At 39.5% G+C, this 20756-nt stretch overlaps 1 protein-coding gene across 1 annotated transcript; it reads left to right on the top strand.

Moving 5' to 3' along the window:
* The first annotated feature begins 19676 nt into the window (after positions 1–19676).
* On the top strand, positions 19677–20009 carry LOC141651645 (uncharacterized). Its single transcript, XM_074459346.1, has one exon. It carries the CDS (start codon positions 19677–19679, stop codon positions 20007–20009), a length of 333 nt encoding a protein of 110 aa, XP_074315447.1.
* The last annotated feature ends 747 nt before the right edge of the window (positions 20010–20756 follow it).

The raw sequence follows: 20756 nt of genomic DNA, 5'->3' as shown, positions 1-20756 counted from the left end.
ACCTCGTGCCATGTCAAGACACAAAGTAATGACATGAACACTAAGAACTCGTTACGCTTAGCATTCTATGTCTAGAATGACTCTCATGGATACCAATGAACAAAGATGTTCACAAAGATCTGGAGTAAGGGGTGAGGGTATGTATTAGGAAGTCCTTTTACTGAACACCTAATCCCACCCGTCTCGATAGCGGCCTCTACTAATGATTATGGAAATCGTTCATAGTTGATATATCATCGATTATATGCATGCAATGCAATATCAACAGATTAATCCTAATATGCGAGATTAAACTATGTCGGTTAACCCATAATTTTGCAAACAATTTAATTCGAAGTCGAGAGTTAGATCGACTACATGTGAAATACAAGGAAATAAATCATACAAGAGCGAATAAACAAACTGTAAATAAATTACAATAATTAAAATTACAATGATTACAATGGTTTAGTAGATTTACGTCAAAAATACACTTAAAACGGAATTTTGACGATGAAAGTAGAGGGAAAAAATAAAAGGGTAGAAATTAAAGCGATAAAATAGGTCATATTAGGGGCGATATTACGATTATTTGTTAATTAAACACGTAATTTGAGACTACGTCAAGGCGAAACGAGTTCAGGGATAGAAATCACCTCAGAACAGGCGCAACATCTGCTGCGTCCCTTGGAAGAGGCGCAACTCCTCCTGCGTCTGTTCTGGAGTTGAGCTCTGCCCGTGAAATCAGAACCGCAATCCGTTAATGTTCGTTGATAAGTTCAAGATCAATTATTGATTGTGAACTCGAGTAAAAGTGATTTAGCAGGTTATGTACATCTTGAAACGTCATAAAAGCGATAAGAAAAACGAATTAAAACGAATTAAAACGAGTTAGATTTGTTTACGGTGTCGAAATTAATTTATTAACCAAACTTGGGTTTAAGACGGTTGGAAAACAAACAAAACAGCATATAAAAAGCATGTACAAAATACGAATCCCAGAAACTTGATATTAACAAATCGAGTTCCTAAAATTCGGGTTTGATTTAGCGACGAAAACCCGCAAATATTGAATTATAAGGGATTTAGGTCTTTATAAAGCGTCGTGATTAAAAGAAAATTATTAAAAGATGTTTATGTACTGAAGGATGAAAGGAAATAAGAAAATAAGACGAAAAAGGCAAAACAATGGAAACCCGAGGAAGAAGAAGAAGAAGAGCAGGAGCAGCAAGCAGCCTCTGGAAGAGGCGAAGCATATGCTGCGACTCTTCGAAGAGGCGCAGCTGCTGCTGCGTTTCTACTTAATGTCTGATTTCCGCTGTTTTGTAAAAAACGATTTTACAAAAGGGTTTTTTAGAATTGTTTTGAGTATAATTTTGACGTAAACCTTACATTAATTGGTACAAAAATAAAAAAAATAAATTAAAAGTGGGATTTACACCCTCAGACTTACATGTTTGACGGAACGAGATTAACTAAGTTAACGTTAATGATTGCTCGACTCGAATGTATGTAGAAAGTGCCCTCGTTAGAGGATTTTAGATTAATTGATTGATGTGTAGTGGTCAAATTGATCGGTCATGCAACGTGACTGGTACTTAGAATGATCTGAGCTTACGTGGTCGACTGATCAAGCACGTAGGCGTCGAAAGCTTAGAGCAAGGTCTAGAATGCAAAGGGAGAAGAGAAGGGCAGACACTCGCGTGAAAAATATGGAGACCGGAGGTCTCTATTTATACCAAAAAAATGTGAAGAGTTTTGGAATGACACAAACTTTGGAAAGAAATCACGGAAATATTCCGTAAACAGCCAAACAGGGCTGGGGAAGAGGCGCAGCAGCTGCTGCGGTTCTTCCAAGAGGCGCAGCATCTGCTGCGTCATTTCCCCAGAGGTTTCCTCCTCCGGAAGAAAGATTTCCGCGTTTCTGTTATGGAATTGCGGTAGAACTATACATCCTTATTCCGTAAAATATGACATACGGAAGATATTTTACCAAAAGATATAAAATTTGATTTGGGAATAAATATCTGGAATATTCTAGAACATTCCGACTCAACATTTTAAACGGTTTCTTAGAAAATGAAGCGGATTTTGACCCGTACTCCAAATGAACTCTAATTACTGTCAAAACGACCGTATCGATGCGTAGATGACGACCAAGAGGTAGACTCGAGTATTTGAGCTATCACATGACGATAAACTTATGGACTGTCATAAATCGTTCTGCGTACCAAACATGCGGCCCAATCATCACTGGGAGGTTGGCGGGAGGTGCAGAAATGAGGTATCTACAGGAAAGTAATTATAAAATCTACTGGTATCAAATAAAGATTATAAAATAATAGAACGAAAGTACCTCATCATGAAGTGATAATAATGATGACTGATGAGCTGGAAAATGGCGAGATGTGAATGAAAAAGACGATAGAGATTAATAGATTAGAGAGGCGAGATGAGAATTAGGATTTAGGTTTGTTAGTTTGTGAAATTGTGTTTACTGACTTGCATAATGTATATTATTATTGTTATTACTTTATAATGTGTGTCGTGGTTTGTGTTTACGTTTCCACTTATTTTAAGTTTTTTTAAAAATTCGGATCGTATTCAGATATCCGGATTAAATTTCTCAATCCACATCTGATCCAGTTTAATCGGGAAAAAACCAAATCGAATATCCAACTTAAATGGTATCCACATATTCATATTTTTTTAATTCGGATTTTAGATCGGATTCGGATAACAAATTTGTATCGGATTTTTTTTGCTAAGCCCTAGTATGTAGTAGCCTAGTAGGGTACATACTATACAATATTGTATGAAAAATGAGATGTCGTCACCAGGTGGTACTCAAATTGAGCGTCGGTATTACGGTAAATTACCTAGCTATTTTCATTTGTCTCCGCTAAAATTTTGAATTTCAAACTTCTTAAGAGAGCGTTTGAATACTTGGAATTCATTTTAAATGATCAATCTCAAATTAAAAAAGTGAAATCATGAATATCAAATTCAAATGCTTTTTTGAGAAACAAAGAATTTGAAATTTACAATTTAAAATCCAATTTCTATGTTTGGCAATACAAGGAATTTGATAATCCAAATTTGATCCAAACTCAATTTTCAAGTATTCAACTCACATTCTAATGTTTTAGACTAAAATTTTCCGCACTTCAACATAAACAAAATAGCGCGAAAGTGGCAAAACGACCCCCTTAAGTTTGCTTCAATGTGAGATTAACTCCCTTAACTTTGCTTATGAGTAAACAACTCCCTTAACTTTGTTATAAAGTGAAATCAAGTTCTTTTTATTTTTCCGCTCAAAATTTCATCAGAGTGTCAATTTTTCACCAATATTTCATATGTTGTACATACTACGTATAAATTACACCTTTTCTACTCTATACTTTATACGAACTAGTTGGTTCACGACACGGTTCGTGCACCATACCCCAAGGTATTTATATCCCTGTAGTTTAATTTCTTGAGCATAACTCACAAAAGTTGCTATAAGAAACACATGCAATTGATACCTTTTTTTTCCTGGGACGGTCTCTAAAGAACGGGACAAAAGTTAAAACGAAACAAGAAATTATTATTTTGCGAGTTGTTTGCTAAGCGGATTCTTCTAACCTATTCAAATTTTATAACAACAAAAGTAGTTTTAAATTAGTAGTTATTAGGTAACACCATTAAAGTATTCTAAAATTGATAGAGCGTCAACTGTAAGAGGAAAAATAATCAAACTGATGCAAAGCGAATACTTGTTCTAACATAACTGTGTGATTTTGAAGCGAATACTTGGTTGTTCAAACATTAGTAGGGAGCCGAAAGTACAAATATTTTGAGTATTCAGAGATTTGAGTGCCCTAATTTGAATAGAGGAAAGCTATACAAATAAGCATATACTGCTTTATATGGTAAACATTAACCAATGTATCAACCTCTACATAACAAAAGATGTAGGCATTTTACTCTCTTACGACTCTCCTAGTGTATTACCATCTTATCTTCTTGCTCAAGCTTGGCTAAAATTTCTTGTTAGACCCTTCAACTTATTGTTTAGACACCTGAAGTAGAAGACACGTGACATATTGCACCATTTATTTAAAAGTAGGTATAATTGAGCATGTGAAAAGAATTTTAATTCATATTAACTATTTGCATCTCCCTAATCGGCTCTAGCAAGGTATTCTCCAAATAGCCTGAAGCTCAAAAGGTCTATCAATCCGATGTTTCACTTTCTGTTATTTAGCATATCAATTTTTTTCATTTTAAACAGGTAATAAGAGACGAAAGATAAGATAAACAACAGTTCCTCATACTAAAAAACCGAAAAGGTCACATGTGTATAGGCTAAACTAGCTTAGAACCCGTGCAAAATTGTACGGACATGCATAAAAAGATATGTAGATAGCTTTTAAAAATTATAGCTAAAAATATGAGTTAAGGGTAAAACAAGGACCCGAACTTTGCTAATTTTTCCAATTAAGGGACTAAACGTTTAAATTTTACGGTTAAGGACCTGAGACTTAACACCCTTAACTTAATATGCTGCAAAGTATGTAGGGCCTACCTAATAAACAAAAAAGTCTCCATTGAAAACCCGGTAGAAGCATTCATTACCTTCATTGGAAACCCAGTAACCATAACATAAACGTTCATATATTTTTTTGTCTTCCTTCATAAAACAGAGGCACCTAGGGCTAGGGATGGCAATGGGTAGGGTCTGGGTCGGGTCTTCCTTTGGACCCATACCCGACCCAGACCCGCAAGGGTCTAAAATTTGAGGACCCATACCCGGACCCTATGGGTAAGGGTCGGGTCCGGGTCTACCCGCGGGTCCGAGTTTCAGCCACTTTGAGAACATGATTAACAGCTATGGGTCTATAATATTAAAAAAAAATGTAACACCCCCATACTCCAAGTATCTTACCAGGACCACTCAGGTATAAGGACGTTACCATCTCGGTTACCCGAGGCAATGATAATCAAATAAACAATAATGAAACGATATTTAAATAGTAATACTTTAGCGAAAGGTTACAATCCAAAAACCAAACCAAGTACTAATACATGTTCTCAAAACGGCTGTCTACTGAACTAACTGAAATGTCTATAAAACTACTAGGCTACAGCGGAAGACTTCTATCATCTGATCGTGGCAATCCCAGCTATCCCAGTACTCATGTCATACCCGCTCAATATCTCGCTCACCATCCCCGAATGGATCACCGCAGGTTTTAAAACATTAACCGGGGTCAGTACTATTTACACAAGAGGTATAATCAACAATACAGTAACCAACACAACTCAAACAATCATACACGATCAAGCACTCCACTCCATCTCCGTCTCCGACTGTCCACTGGACCAGCCCTGCCAGTGGGGGACCGCAGCCGTTCCCACCTAAGCCCCGCTCATCATACCGAGCGATAACCCTGTCCCACTAATGTGCACATCCCCTTCCGTGGCGGGTTCCACGAAGGGCGAAACTAGGGCGTGAAGCCACTCCCGCAAGTGACTCCACTCAGCCGAGAACGCATCTCGAGAACCACAGACAAACAATCACAATCACAATCACAACATCGTCTGAATCAACCAATTATACTAATTACAGCACAACACCACACCACATGTAAGTAATACTAAGTAGGGAAACCCTACCTGGAAAGCACAATAGTCAGACGATCTCACAGCTAAAGTCAAAAAGCTTCCTCTACGGATCCTCCTCCTAATTATACAAGCACATAATTACTACTATGCACATAACACAACAAAATCCCCAATTCCCAATATTAGGGTTTAACTAACTTTGACGAAATATAATAAAAATGGTATAAAGGTCTTACCCTCGACGCAAGGATTACAACGGTGTAAAGACAAGTGAAATCCGACCTTCCAAGCTCCGGGATTTGTTAACAATGCGATTAAGGTGATGAACGTAGTTTGCTTTCTCTTCTCACAGTGATTTAGGTTTTAGAAAAGTGATTAGAATGAATGACGAAAAGATTATATACCTTAATCGCATAATTAACAAAACCCGAGAAAACAACCCCCGTAAACCGGCTACTCGATCGAGTAGCTCAGGTACTCGATCGAGTACCCCCCTACTCGATCGAGCGTCTTAGTTACTCGATCGAGTACCCAACAGGTCAGAAACTATTTAAAAAGTACAACTCACCCTTACTCGACAGAGTAAGGCCTACTCGATAGAGTACCCCAAGACTCATAAATACGGAGTATTACAGTCTTCCCTCCTTAAAAAGAATTTCGTCCCCGAAGTTCAAACCAACACAAAACAAAGACTCACACTACAACACTCCCGACTCAACAATCGAAACAAACTCAACATAAAAACTTGTTACTAACTCAAACTCAACCCGACTCAATGACAACTACTATACCGACACAACATAAAAAGGGTATAAAAACTCTTAAAAACTCTTTGCGATCATCTCCTACCCCCCTAAAAGAAACAAGGTTACGTCCTCGTAACCAAACATACCTGATCAAAAAGGAAAGGGTAGCGCTCTCTCATGATCTCCTCTGCCTCCCATGTAGCTTCCTCTATCTCGTGGTTAGACCAAAGGATCTTAAGCAACACTGTCTCACCACTCCTAGTCTTCCTAACCTTCCGGTCAAGGATCTACTTAGGTACCTCAAGATATGATAAAGACTCATCTAGTTCTATGCTCTCTGCCTCTAACACATGTGGCGGGTCACTCACATACTTCCGCAGCTGCGATACATGAAACACATTATGCACTCTCTCTAAAGCAGCAGGTAAAGCCAGACGGTAAGCAACCTCCCCAACTCGCTCTAAGATCTCATAAGGACCGATGAACTTCTGACTCAACTTGCCTTTCTTCCCAAATCTCATAACACCACGCATAGGAGACACTTTCAGAAGAACCTTATCCCCAACCTGAAACTCTATATCCCGGCTATGTAGATCTGCATAACTCTTTTGTCGATCCTGAGCTGCTCTCATGCGTTCCCTGATCATCTTAATCTGTTCAACCATCTCATGTACCATCTCTGGTCCTAGAACCACTGCCTCAGCACTGTCGTCCCAACAAATCGGACTCCTGCATCTCCTCCCATATAACGCCTCAAACGATGCCATGCCAATACCAGTGTGGTAGCTGTTGTTGTAAGAAAACTCTATCAAATCCAACCTCTGTTCCCAGCTACCACCAAAGTCCATCACACGAGCTCGTAACATATCCTCAAGAGTTTTGATTGTTCTCTCAGTCTGACCGTCTGTCGCAGGATGAAAAGCTGTACTCATCTTCAAAGTTGTACCCAAAGATTCCTGCAACTCTTTCCAGAACCGTGATATAAACCTCGCATCTCTGTCAGACACTATGTCCTTAGGGACTCCATGTAACTTAAGCACATTCTTTCGATAAGCCATAGCCAATTGTGCTTTAGTCCATGTATCTTTCATTGGAACAAAGTGAGCTGACTTGGTCAGTCGATCCACTATCACCCATATCATGTTATTACCCTGTTGACTCTTTGGTAAACCCACGATAAAATCCATAGAAATGGATTCCCATTTCCACTCAGGTACCTCTAAAGACTGAATCTTACCTTGTGGTCATCGCTGTTCCCCTTTTACTCTCTGGCATGTCAAACAACGGCAACGAACTCAAATTGTTTCTTTCTTCATCCCAGGCCACCAAAACGTGTTCTTCAAATCCTTGTATAGCTTGTCTCCTTTGGATGTACTGAATATGGTGTGCAATGTGCCTCTGTCATGATTGTCTTTTTCAGCTCCTCATCATTAGGGACACACCACCTACCATCAAACCTCAAACTACCATCTGTGTGAATAGAAAATCGGGACAATGTCCCTTTCTCTACTCCAACTCTCCACTCAACCATCTTAGGATCCAAAGCTTGTTTACCTCGAATATCATCATAAAGATCGGCCGCACTTTGTCAAATCTCCCACAACATCTCCTCTCGAATCATATGTATCCCAAACTTCCCCACCTCATCTCTCAACCTCATCAAAGATAGAGCTGTACACAGGGAGTGTACACTCTTCCTACTCAAAGCATCTGCAACGACATTGGCTTTCCCTTCATGGTAGATAATATCCATGTCATAATCGCCAATCAGCTCCATCCATCTCCTCTGTCTCATGTTCAACTCCTTTTGAGTGAAGATGTACTTGAGACTCTTGTGATCATAAAATACCTTAAAGGTCGCCCCATAAAGGTAATGTCTCCAAATCTTGAGAGCAAACACCACCGCACCTAACTCTAGATCATGTGTAGGGTAGTTCTCCTCATACGGCTTCAATTGCCTAGAAGCATAGGCAATCACCTTACCGTTCTGCATCAACACACATCCCAACCCATTCTTTGAGGCATCTGTATAAACCTCAAAGTTCTCAATCCCTTCAGGCAATGCTAAGATAGGAGCTGTGGTCAAACCCTCCTTTAATATTTGGAACGCCTTTTTCACAACTCTCATCCCAACGAAACCTGTTCTCTTTCCTCATCAAAGCTGTCATAGCTCTAGCTATCTTGGAGAAATCTTTCACGAACCGTCTGTAGTATCCAGCTAAACCCAAGAAACTCCTAATCTCAGCGACATTCTTTGGTGCTTCCCACTTTGTCACTGCCTCAATCTTTGTCGGATCCACAGCTACTCCCTCTTTAGAGATCACATGCCTCAGAAAAACAACTTTCTCCAACCAGAACTCACACTTGGACAGTTTAGCATACAATTCATGGTCCCTCAACGTCTGCAACACGATCCTCAGATGCTCCTCATGCTCTTCCTTAGTCTTAGAGTAGACTAAGATGTCATCGATGAACACCACCACGAACTTGTCCAAAAACTATCTGAAGATTCTGTTCATCAAATCCATAAACACGGCCGGTGCGTTAGATAACCCAAACGGCATCACCACATACTCATAGTGACCATACCTCGACGTGAAAGCTGTCTTTGGTATGTCCACCTCTCTAATCTTCACCTGATGGTACCCCGACCTCAAATCAATCTTGGAAAAGACTGATGCACCACTCAACTGATCAAACAGGTCATCTATCCTTGGCAAAGGATACATGTTCTTCACCGTCACTCGGTTCAGCTCTCTGTAATCTATGCATAACCTCAAACTCCCATCCTTCTTCTTCACGAAAAGAACTGGTGCTCCCCACGGCGATACACTAGGTCTAATGTATCCCTTCTCTATCAGATCATCTAACTGCTTCCTGAGCTCCTCCATCTCTTTAGGACCCATCCGGTACGGTGCCTTAGAGATTGGCCCCGTCCCCGGTTTCAACTCAACGGTGAGATCTATCTCCTTCTTCGGTGGCAACCCCGGAATCTCGTCAGGAAAAACATCGGCAAACTCTCCCACCACTGGTATCTCGTCAACTGTCGGACTCTCTATCCGGTCATCTCTCACATGGCACAAGATCAAAGGACATCCCTTCCTCAGATAAGACTTCAACGTGATAGCTGCAATCAACTTAACTTTGGGTTTGACTAAAAACCCACGATAAGATACACTAACACCCTTAGGCCCTCTCAAAGACACTTTCTTTTGATGACAGTCTATCTTAGCTTTATACTTTCCCAGCCAATCCATCCCGACTATCATCTCAAAACCGTTAAAAGGAAACTCTAGCAAGTCTACAGGTAGATCAACTTGCCCAACTATCATAGACACATCTCTAAACAACCAACCACAAGATACAGACTCTCCCGAAGGTATGAAAACTTTCTCACTCACAGACTCATATACTCTCAAACCCAACCTTTTAACATGACTCGACGATACAAACGACTGGGAAGCCCCCGAATCAAACAAAACAAAGGTATGAATACCGTTAACAAGAAAGGTACCAGTGATAACATGTGCATCCTCCTCAGCTGCTTTCTTGTCCATCATGAACGACTTTCCATCGGTCTTCTCCCACCTCCCGGACAAGATCTTGGTGATGTGGCCGCTTAGCACCCGACCCCGATTGTTGTTGTTGTTGTTCGTAGCTGTTTCGATAAGAATTACCGCCGTTGCGGTTACCTCCACCACGATAGCTCGGCTCCCCGGTTAGACCATGACCCACTTGTCCATTTGCTCGCATAACTCGTGCCGGTCCCCGAGAATAACTTCCCGACCCGTCCCTGAAAAGCTCCAGACACACTCGTGCACTCATGTCTCTTGTGGCCGACACCGCCACGACCAAAGCAAGTCATACCCCAACTATTCTCAAGTACCCACACGGCCACGCCCGAAGGAAGCCCCCGCACTAAACCCCGACCCAAAAAACCCCTTAGCTTGATTGTGGTTGCCTTTCTTATGACTAGATTGGCCACCACCCTCACTCTCAGCCTTTCTTTTCTCAACACCAGACCTCTCCTGAGCCATCTCCACTAACCTCTCAGCCCTCCCAGCTCTCTCATAAGCGTCTTTAACATCAGTAAGGACTCCTACATGGAGCTTATCCATGATCCTAGTGGTCAACCCCCTCTCAAACCTCAGCGCCAGATTCTCATCACTCAATCCCATGTCCTCAGCATACCTAGACTTCTCATTAAACTGCTTATAGTACTCAGCCACAGACATGTCAGATGTCATCTTGAACCCATCGAACTCCTCTCTCAGCTTGCTTCTCACATGCTCTGGCACAAACTCTTTTCTCATGGCCCTACGGAACTCATCCTAAGGTATAGCAGGTAAGCCTTGGTTAGCATACATCTCTTTGGCACTCACTTTCACCTTATCCCACCACTCACCAGCCGCCTCTCTCAGATAGAACGCGGCTTGCTCTACTCTCATCTCATCAGGACAATGAACCAGGTCCAGTATATTCTCCATCTCACGATGCCAGTTGTCAAGAAGGTTTGGTTCTCCGGTCCCTTTGTACTCCATTGGGTTGAACCTAGCTATGTAAAGGCTGATCTTAGAGTGATCAACCTCCTTATCCTTATTCACTTTCTTTAAGGCCTCCGTAAGAGCATCCTGGTGCTCCAACATCTTAACAATATCATCCGTATTCATGGACTCCGCTCTTGCATAGTAAGCGTTTCTCTTAGGCGGCATCTTGAAGCTATATATAAGAAAGGGTAGACATAAACACGTGCACTAAACAGCAAAACACGAAAACAAGTTGCCAAGGTGACACTCGATCGAGTGTCCAAACCTACTCGATCGAGTAAGGGGCTACTCGATCAAGTGCCCAACATACTTGATCGAGTACCCCGACTCCAGAACACAAACAGACCTTCTGACCTCTAACATACTCGACCGAGTAGCCAGGCTACTCGATCGAGTACCCCTAGTTACTCGATCGAGTACCCTAAAACTCGATTCTGGTCGTAAAAACGTCAAATACCCACCCGATCGAATCAGTCCCACTCGATCGAGTCATGCTAACTCGAATATGCTACCCGCATGCTATGACATATTCTAACATTTAAAACAGCTTATAAACACGATATCATGTCATAATTATGCATACCATGCTACTCAACTGCTCATGCGATTAACAAACAATTATATCATGTTATTAATGCCACATAGTAATCACTCAACATGCTTCTCATTCCAACACAGTTCTATATATATATATATCTCTTCAATTTCATTCATATTCTCAACTTCTACTTCAAACATCCAACATTTACAACACACCTCATCACATCCACACACAAGCGAACAAACAACACATACGACTTAACAGATATTCCCCCCATGTGACCGGTTCAAAATTGTAGGGCGAGTTCGCGACTTTAGGACGTCTCCCAAGCCTTTGCATTAGCTCCTACAACCTTTACCCCGGGTTCATTTTAATTGACTCCCTATATTCATTGGGTTCATTGGTTACAGGTTTCAGGATCGTCGCTCTGATACCATTTTGTAACACCCCCATACTCCAAGTACCTTACCAGGACCACTCAGGTATAAGGACGTTACCATCTCGGTTAGCCGAGGCAATGATAATCAAATAAACAATAATGAAACGATATTTAAATAGTAATACTTTAGCGAAAGGTTACAATCCAAAAACCAAACCAAGTACTAATACATATTCTCAAAACTACATCTCATTGAACTAATCGAAATGTCTATAAAACTACTAGGCTACAAATGGAAGACTTATATCATCCGATCGTGGCAATCCCGGCTATCCCAGTACTCATGTCATACCTGCTCAATATCTGCTCACCATCCCCGAATGGATCACCGCAGGTTTTAAAACATTAACCGGAGTCAGTACTATTTACACAAGAGGTATAATCAACAATACAGTAACCAACACAACTCAAACAATCATACACGATCAAGCACTCCACTCCATTTCCGTCTCCGATCCCACCTGGACCAGCCCACGCCAGTGGGGGACCGCAGCCGTTCCCACCTAAGCCCCGCTCATCATACCGAGCGATAACCCTGTCCCATTAATGTGCACATCCCCTTCCGTGGCGGGTTCCACGAAGGGCGAAACTAGGGCATGAAGCCACTCCCGCAAGTGACTCTACTCGGAGAACGCATCTCGAGAACCACGGACAAACAATCACAATCACAATCACAACATCGTCTGAATCAACCAATTATACTAATTACAAAGACAACACCACACCACATGTAAGTAATACGAGTAGGAAACCCTACCCGGAAAGCACAATAGTCGACGATCTCACAATTTGAAGTCAAAAGCTTCCTCTACGAATCCTCCTCCTAATTATACAAGCACATAATTACTACTATGCACATAACACAACAAAATCCCCAATTCCCAATATTAGGGTTTAACTAACTTTGACGAAATATAATAAAAATGGTATAAAGGTCTTACCCTCGACGCAAGGATTACAACGGTGTAAAGACAAGTGAAATCCGACCTTCCAAGCTCCGGGATTTGTTAACAATGCGATTAAGGTGATGAACGTAGTTTGCTTTCTCTTCTCACAGTGATTTAGGTTTTAGAAAAGTGATTAGAATGAATGACGAAAAGATTATATACCTTAATCGCATAATTAACAAAACCCGAGAAAACAACCCCAGAACCGCTACTCGATCGAGTAGCCCAGGTACTCGATCGAGTACCCCCCTACTCGATCGAGTATCTTAGTTACTCGATCGAGTACCCAACAGGTCAGAAACTATTTAAAAAGTGCAACTCACCCTTACTCGACAGAGTAAGGCCTACTCGATAGAGTACACTAAGACTCATAAATACGGAGTATTACAAAAAAATTCATACTATTTTAACATTATGAGTTTATTAATCTCTATTGTACACTACCAAATCCAATATACATACCAAAGAGATTAAGAAAGACAAAGAAGACCTAAATTATTTTTACCTCCAAATACATGTGAAAGAATCAAACACAGAATCCTAAAATCAATACCGTACATGATAGCCGTCTCCATCTGACCGTCGCTTGCCGCCGTCAATGGTGGTTGTCGGTCGCCGCCTATTATAGAGGTGGTTGCCAGTCACGTATCAGTGTTGTGGTGGTGGTTTTCTTGTGTCAGTGGTAGAGTGGTGGTATTGTTAGAAGAGTTTGGTTGGGTTTTATCACTTTATGGGATGAGTGAAGAGAAAAAAACTTTAGTTGCTTTGGTTTCTACGGTTTGCCAGTATGAATTCAGAAAAGTTGTGATTTTGATTATTTATTTTTTTAAATAATTTTTTTTAAATAAAGGGTCTAAGGGTCGGGTATGGGTCTCATAACTTAGATCCGGACCCGGACCCCAAATATTTTCTTAAGACTCATACTCGACCCATACCCATTAGGTCTGAAAAAATGAGACCTATACCCGATCCAGTAGGGTCCGACCCTCAGGGTCTGGGTCGGGTCCCCGACCCACTGCCATCCCTACCTAGGGCTTTACTTTTACTTTAATTGTTAGCCAAAGAGTTCAATCTGTGTCCTTGAAGAGTTCTATATAAGTGAGTAATTTTCGGATTATGCATAAAGTTCTGATCTTTGCATTGTTTTATCTCAAATTTTGTTAATGTTCGATTCTAAATATGATTATTATTGTGGTTGAAGATTAAACTAATTTTAAGATCAAGTTTTATCAAGTTGCAATCATGAGTTTGGTTTCATGTCATTATTCATAGATTATGAGTGACTATGGCTTAAGTGAGATGGAAATAAATATACTCCATGTCTTTTGTAGTTTTACTAATTTGCTAAATAGGCCCCCAACTGATCGAATGAAAATTTTGACAATGAGATTGGTGCCATTGGTTTGAATGTTGCGGATGAAGGTAATGGGTTTATGCTACCCATAATCAATGTTAATTGTGATGAGTGATATTGGATAAGGATTTTCATAATTCAATTTTACGTTTAACGTTAACGGTGTTAGTCTCGGGTCCTTAACTGTAAAGTTTGAACGTTGAATTCCTTAACTAGAAAAATAACCAAAGTTCGGGTCCTTATCTTACCCTTACCTCCTAAAAATATTGTATTAAGTTAAAATGTACAAAAATAATTGACATTTTAGGAAATTATATATACACTCAAAAACCAATAAAAAAAACTATTATGGAGAACCAAAAAAGAGCACTCATGGTATTCTCTAATTGGCCATAATCGATATTTTTTTTGGCAACATAATCATCAATATATTTAGGTAAATGCAGTATCTACTTATCAACTAAATTCTCAAGACATTTAGGGTGTGTTTGGATAACAAAAGTGGAGGGAAAGAGAGGGGAGGGGGAAGGAGGGAAGAGAAAGGGAGGTAAGGGAAGGGGAGGACAAATGGGATATGGGTGTTTGGATACAATTTTTTTCCAAATCTTGCCTCTTGTGAAAAGATTTTGATTTGCCTTGAAGGAGAGAAAATGGATTCCTCCAAATCTCTCCCTCCATTTCCCTCCACCCTTACATGCTATCCAAACAAGGGATTTTAAATCCCCTATTCTACCTCCTTTTCTTTTCCCTCTAAATTCCCCAATCCAAACACACCCTAAAAGTATAGCTATTTGTTATGAAACTCGCAAATCATATATGAAGTGCGAAATAACAAACAATAACTCTTCCTTTGCACAACCCGTGAAATATAGTATCTTCGAATAAATTCACCGCATATCATCCAAATTTTCATCCACAATAAACAAGTTCCTTTCATGTACAATGCTCATCATAATCGTCATGGTATGTGAATGGATTTTTATGACCTTGAAGTCTCTTGCTCGAAAGTAGTCCAGAATGAAGTCTTCCCTACTCCTCCACATTCTTAAGGTGGCATTTCTGCTAAACCATAGTCAGTAGTGTACCTGTCATCTTGATAATACCTCTTGGAAAATTCAATTGTTTTTCCCTTTACTTTTTTACAATGTTGTGTTGTGAAGGCGCCTTTAATCCTGATCAAAAAGTTGAGAAAAGTAAGCATATAACCACTGGAAACATAGCAACCTGTGGTGGCGATGGAACCAATTGATGATCTATCTCACTCACCTAGATCTTCCATGCATTTAAAAATATCATATAAGTATACCACGGTAAAAGAGTTAAGCTTTAACGTTTCTATAAAAGACAAAAACAATGAACCCTAGGGAGGTGATTTTCTTCTTCCTCGTCTAGGGCTTCCATTTTTTCTCTAATCTTGCATATGGCACGTAATTCTTTCCTAAAAACAATAAAAAAATGTTTTAGTAGATTAGGTAAGATGCAATCTCAACGTAGGGAATCGTTTTCACAAAGGATTAGCAGAGTGAAAGGACCTTCTGAGGATGATGTTCTACGTACCAAAAGCATGTAGGAGATTAATGGCATCCCTGAACTGCCATCTGATGATGAGGATGGGCTTGAGGAGAACAATATATGGATTACTAAGCGTGGGAAAAAGGCTGAATCTCCTGTAGAGGAGGAGGAAGAAGGAAGCTTAGATAATCTAATACAATTCTCATCTGATGATACTAAGGATGAAGTAGCATATTGGAGTCAGACTGTGTATTGCTTCGTTCTTGGGGAAAATCGACCATAGGATGTTCTTCATGGCTACATTCATCGAATATGGGGAAAATATGGCATTGATAAGTTATCATTTCTTCCCAATGGAGTTTTTTTTGGTAAGGTTTAAGGAAAATAAGGATAAAGAGACTATATTGAAAGCTGGCTACCATATGTTTGATAATAAGCCGCTTATTGTAAGACCTTGGATAGAGGACATTGAACTTACAAAGGAGGAGGTCAAAGTTGTCCCAGCATGGATTATGTTACATGATCTCCCATTGAGATTCTAGGGTAAATTCCTGCCTACCATAGCTGGACTGGTTGCTAAATTTGTTAAATCTGATCAACCAACCAGTGAGAAGACAAGACTTGGGTTTGCTAGAGTAATGATTGAACTGATTGTTGGTCAGAAATGCCCTAAACAAGTAAAATTCCTTGATGAATCAGGTAAAATTATTTCAATTAAAATTGAATATGAATGAAGGCCAGATGTATGCCTGAAATGTAAGGGTATTGGTCATGTTAGTGATCAATGCAGGAAAACTGATATGGCAGCCAAGAAGAAACCTGTAACTAAGAAAGTGTGGAAACCTGTTGAGCCAACTGCTACTAAACCTGTGACTGTACCCGTGACAAAACCAATTGTTGAGACAATTGTTGATATCCCTGTGCAGGATACAAGTAGTGTTGCGGTAGCTGTGATACCAGAGTCTACTCTTGTAAAGCAAGCCACTGAGACACAAGGGGAACCTAGCAGTGGTGGTTTGCAGAGTACAGCAGGCAAGACATATTTGCAGGCTCTAGATGGATCAGTAACCCCAAAATGTGGGATTGGTATAGGCACCCTCTCTCCAAAATCTTCCAATGAATAATTTAAGTTTTTGGAATGTTAGGGGCCTCAATAGTGTACATAAACAGAAAGAAGTAAAATGTTTTATTCACAATAAAGGAGCTGGCATGTTTGGCTTGCTAGAAACAAAATAAATAATGATAATGTCTTTAATATTGCTAATAATATGCTGGATGGTTGGAGTGTTACTACGAACTGTAGGTATCACAAAGGAGGTAGAGTGTTTATTTTATGGCAGACAAGTTTGTTTGATGTGCAAATTCTGAAGTATGATGCACAATTTATCCACACCAAGGTCTACTCCAGAGTTAACCAGCAAGCTTTTCACTTGACTATGATTTATGCCTTCAATGAGGGTACTGACAGAGTTGATCTTTGGCATAAGTTGGAACTTATCAATCTCCACTGTCCTGGACCTTGGGCTCTTGCTGGGGACTTCAATACTGTTCTGTGTCCTGATGAGAGGGTGGGAGGTAATACCAAACAGGCTGATATGGATGACTTTATAAGATGTATGGGGATCTGTGGCATAACTGATATTCCTTCCACTGGTGCTTTGTATACCTGGAATAATAAACAAGACCCTAACACCAGGATTTACAGTAGATTAGATAGGTTTCTGGTTAATCAAGCTTAGCTAGATATCTTTCCTGATATGGTGGCTCACTTCTATCCTGAAGGTCTTTTTGATCATTGTCCTTGCATTATTAGTAATGTTAAGATTGGTACTTTCAAAAATGCCAGTTTTAAGTATTTCAATATGTGGAGGCAGGCACCTGGATTCATTGATAGAGTGAAGGGAGAATGGTGTAAGCAGTATGATGGCTACAAGATGTTCAGTGTAGTGAAGAGGTTGAAAGGTCTGAAACCTGTGCTCAAAAATTTAAATTCAGAGTGCTATTCTGATATAGAAAACAAGACAATTATTGTAGCAAAGAATTTAACCCAGCTTCAGCAGGATATTAAAAATTTAACTAAGGCACGAAACAGTTTCCTTTAGCAGAAAGCTAAATTTCAATGGTTGGAGGATGGGGATCAAAACACTGCATATTTTCATGGTCCTATTAAGAAGAGACAAATGAGAAATAAGGTTATACAAATTGAAGATCAACGTGGGAAATTATGCACTGATAGTGATAGCATTCAGATGGCATTTCTTGATTATTATAATCATCTATTAAGCAGTAGGAAAACTACTGAGAATGTCAGGACTGCTATCCTGAATCAAGGGCCTTGTTGTACTCAGGAGCAAGCTAATTCCCTTATGCTACCTGTCACAAATGAGGAAATCAAAGGAATATTTTTTTGAACTCCTATTTATAAATCCCCAGGTCCAGATGAATATACTAGTGGTTTCTTCAGAGATGCTTGGGATGTTGTTGGTCATGATATTTGTGCTGCAATTAAGGATTTCTTTTCAACTGGCAAACTTCTGAATCAGATCAATGTTACAAATATACCTCTCATTCCCAAATGTGAGAGGACTACCTCTGTCAAACATTTTAGGCCTATTGCCTGTTGCAATATGATGTATAAAGTTATCTCAAAATTGCTTTGCAACCGACTATCTGTGGTTTTGCCTAATATTGTTCATGAGAATCAAGGTGCTTTTATTAAGGGTAGATCCATTCTGGAAAATATTTTGATATGTCAAGACATAGTTAAGTTGTACAATAGAACATCAGTGTCTCCTAGATGCTTATTCAAAATTGACCTCCAAAAAGCTTATGGCACAGTTGAATGGGATTTTGTGGAAAGCCAACTGCAGGGTCTGAAGTTTCCTGAATTTTTCTGTCAACATGTCATGACTTGCATTAGAACAACTTCTTTCACTCTATCCCTGAATGGTAGTAGTTTTGGGTACTTCAAAGAGCAAAGAGGATTAAGACAAGGGGACCCTATCTCCCCCTTGATTTTTACTCTTTGTATGGACTATCTAACAAGAACCATCAAATATGCTACTACTAAATGGCCTTTCCAATTCCATCCCCTATGGAAAGAACTCAAGCTTATCCATTTGATATTTGCAGATGACCTCCTTCTGTTCTGCATGGGGAATGCTCAGTCTGTGATGCTGCTCCTTAGAGCTTTCTCCTCTTTCTCTAAATCATCAGGTTTATCTATGAATAATTCTAAGTCTGAGGTGTTCTTTAATGGAATGGCTACAACTTTGAAGGAGGATATCAAGCAGGTGACTGGTTTTATTGAGGGACAGATGCCTTTCAGGTATCTGGGTGTCCAAATCTAGCCTAGCAGGCTCATCACAAAGAAGGAATGCAATATTCTAGCTGAGAAAATGGTTAACAGGATAAGGAGTCTTGGAGTAAAAAAATTATCTTATGCTGGTAAACTCATACTTATCAACTCTGTCTTAAATACTCTGTACTCCTACTGGTCTAACATTTTCATTCTCCCCAAGAGTGTCATAAGAAGAATAGAGTCCATCTGTAGGAATTATTTGTGGGATGGCAGTGCTGAATTCCATATGGTGCCTCTGGTAGGATGGGATACAATTACCTTACCAAAAACAGAAGGAGGACTTTGCATCAAGAAAGCTGAAACATGGAATGTTGGTGTTGTTGCTAAGCTGGTTGATTGGATTTACTCAAAGGCTAACAGGTTGTGGATCAAATGGATTAATCAAGTATACCTTAAACATCATAACTCGCATACTTACAATCCCCCTACAGATGCTGCTTGGACCTGGAAGAGCATTTGTAAGGTTAAAGAACTGATGAAAGCTGCTTATAATGATGGGCAATGGCTACCTGATACTAAGGGGTACACTGTTAGAGGTGGATATGACTGGTTAAGATCACATCAAATCAAACCCTGGTGGTATAAGTTAGTTTGGAACAGCTGGAATGTACCTTAAGACTCCATCATTACTTGGATGATCATGCATAATGGGGTGAATACTCGTGAGAAACTATACAGACTAGGCTGCTGCAATTCTGATGCTTGCTGTATATGTGAGAATGCACCTGAAACACAATCGTATCTCTTCTTTGACTGTGACTACAGCAAAGCCATTGTGTCCCTTATACAGGACTGGTGTGGATTCTGCATCTCTTTTTCTGGTGCCATGGCTGGTGGTTATGGCAATGTTGGTGTTAAAATGAAGGAACCTATCTATGCCCTTATTCTGAATGCACGTGTATATCATATTTGGGCTCAAAGGAACTCGGCCAGGATCAATGTCACACTGATGATGCCTTCTATGGTAGTTTAGAAGATAAAAGATGAGGTGGGGCAAAGAATCAAGTTCAAGTGCAATGCTAAAATGAGTAGACAAGAGGAAACATGACTTTGTCAGCTAGGAATTAGAATGTAAGGGTTTGGTTCCTTGTGGGGTTCGAACCTGAAACTGCTTGGTCTTTATGTTGTCTTAAATTTTTTGTTGCCTTGTAATTACTCTTTTATTGATTTATATATATATATATATATATATATATATATATATATATATATATATATATATATATATATATATATATATATATATATATATATATATATAGGTTTGAGATCCTGTGAGAACCACCCATATAATGAGAACCGTGAGAACCTTCACTAAATCTCCACTAAATCTTATTCCGAAAGTTTTGATGGATCATTTACCATTAGTTTAGTTTATTCAAATACATTTTTTAGTATCACTAAACAAAATTTATTGATTTTATTATCAAAATATAAACTTAATGTTCAAAAAGACAATTAGGTATACTAAAACGGCTATAGATGCACAAAAACGACTACTACTTGCATGAAAATTGTTACATGCATGAAAATGATTACTAGGTGCATGAAATAACATGCTCTAGGTGCACGAAAACGAGTTCTAGGTGCATCAAAAATGTTAGATACATAAAAGTCAGTAGTAGGTGCATGAAAATTAATAAAATGTATCTCGCCTCGATTTCCATCAAAAGTATATATTTTCTAGACCAAGAAATATGTTATCTAGCCATAAAATTCT

This window comes from Silene latifolia, chromosome 4 (genome assembly GCF_048544455.1).
Source record: "Silene latifolia isolate original U9 population chromosome 4, ASM4854445v1, whole genome shotgun sequence".
Lineage (NCBI taxonomy): Eukaryota > Viridiplantae > Streptophyta > Magnoliopsida > Caryophyllales > Caryophyllaceae > Silene > Silene latifolia.
The sequence above is the reverse complement of the archived record's forward strand: the minus strand, read 5'-3'. Positions and strand labels throughout refer to the sequence as shown.

Excerpts from the sequence above, each read along its gene's own strand:
- LOC141651645 (XM_074459346.1), top strand. The coding sequence starts at position 19,677 with ATGCATAATGGGGTGAATACTCGTGAGAAACTATACAGACTAGGCTGC.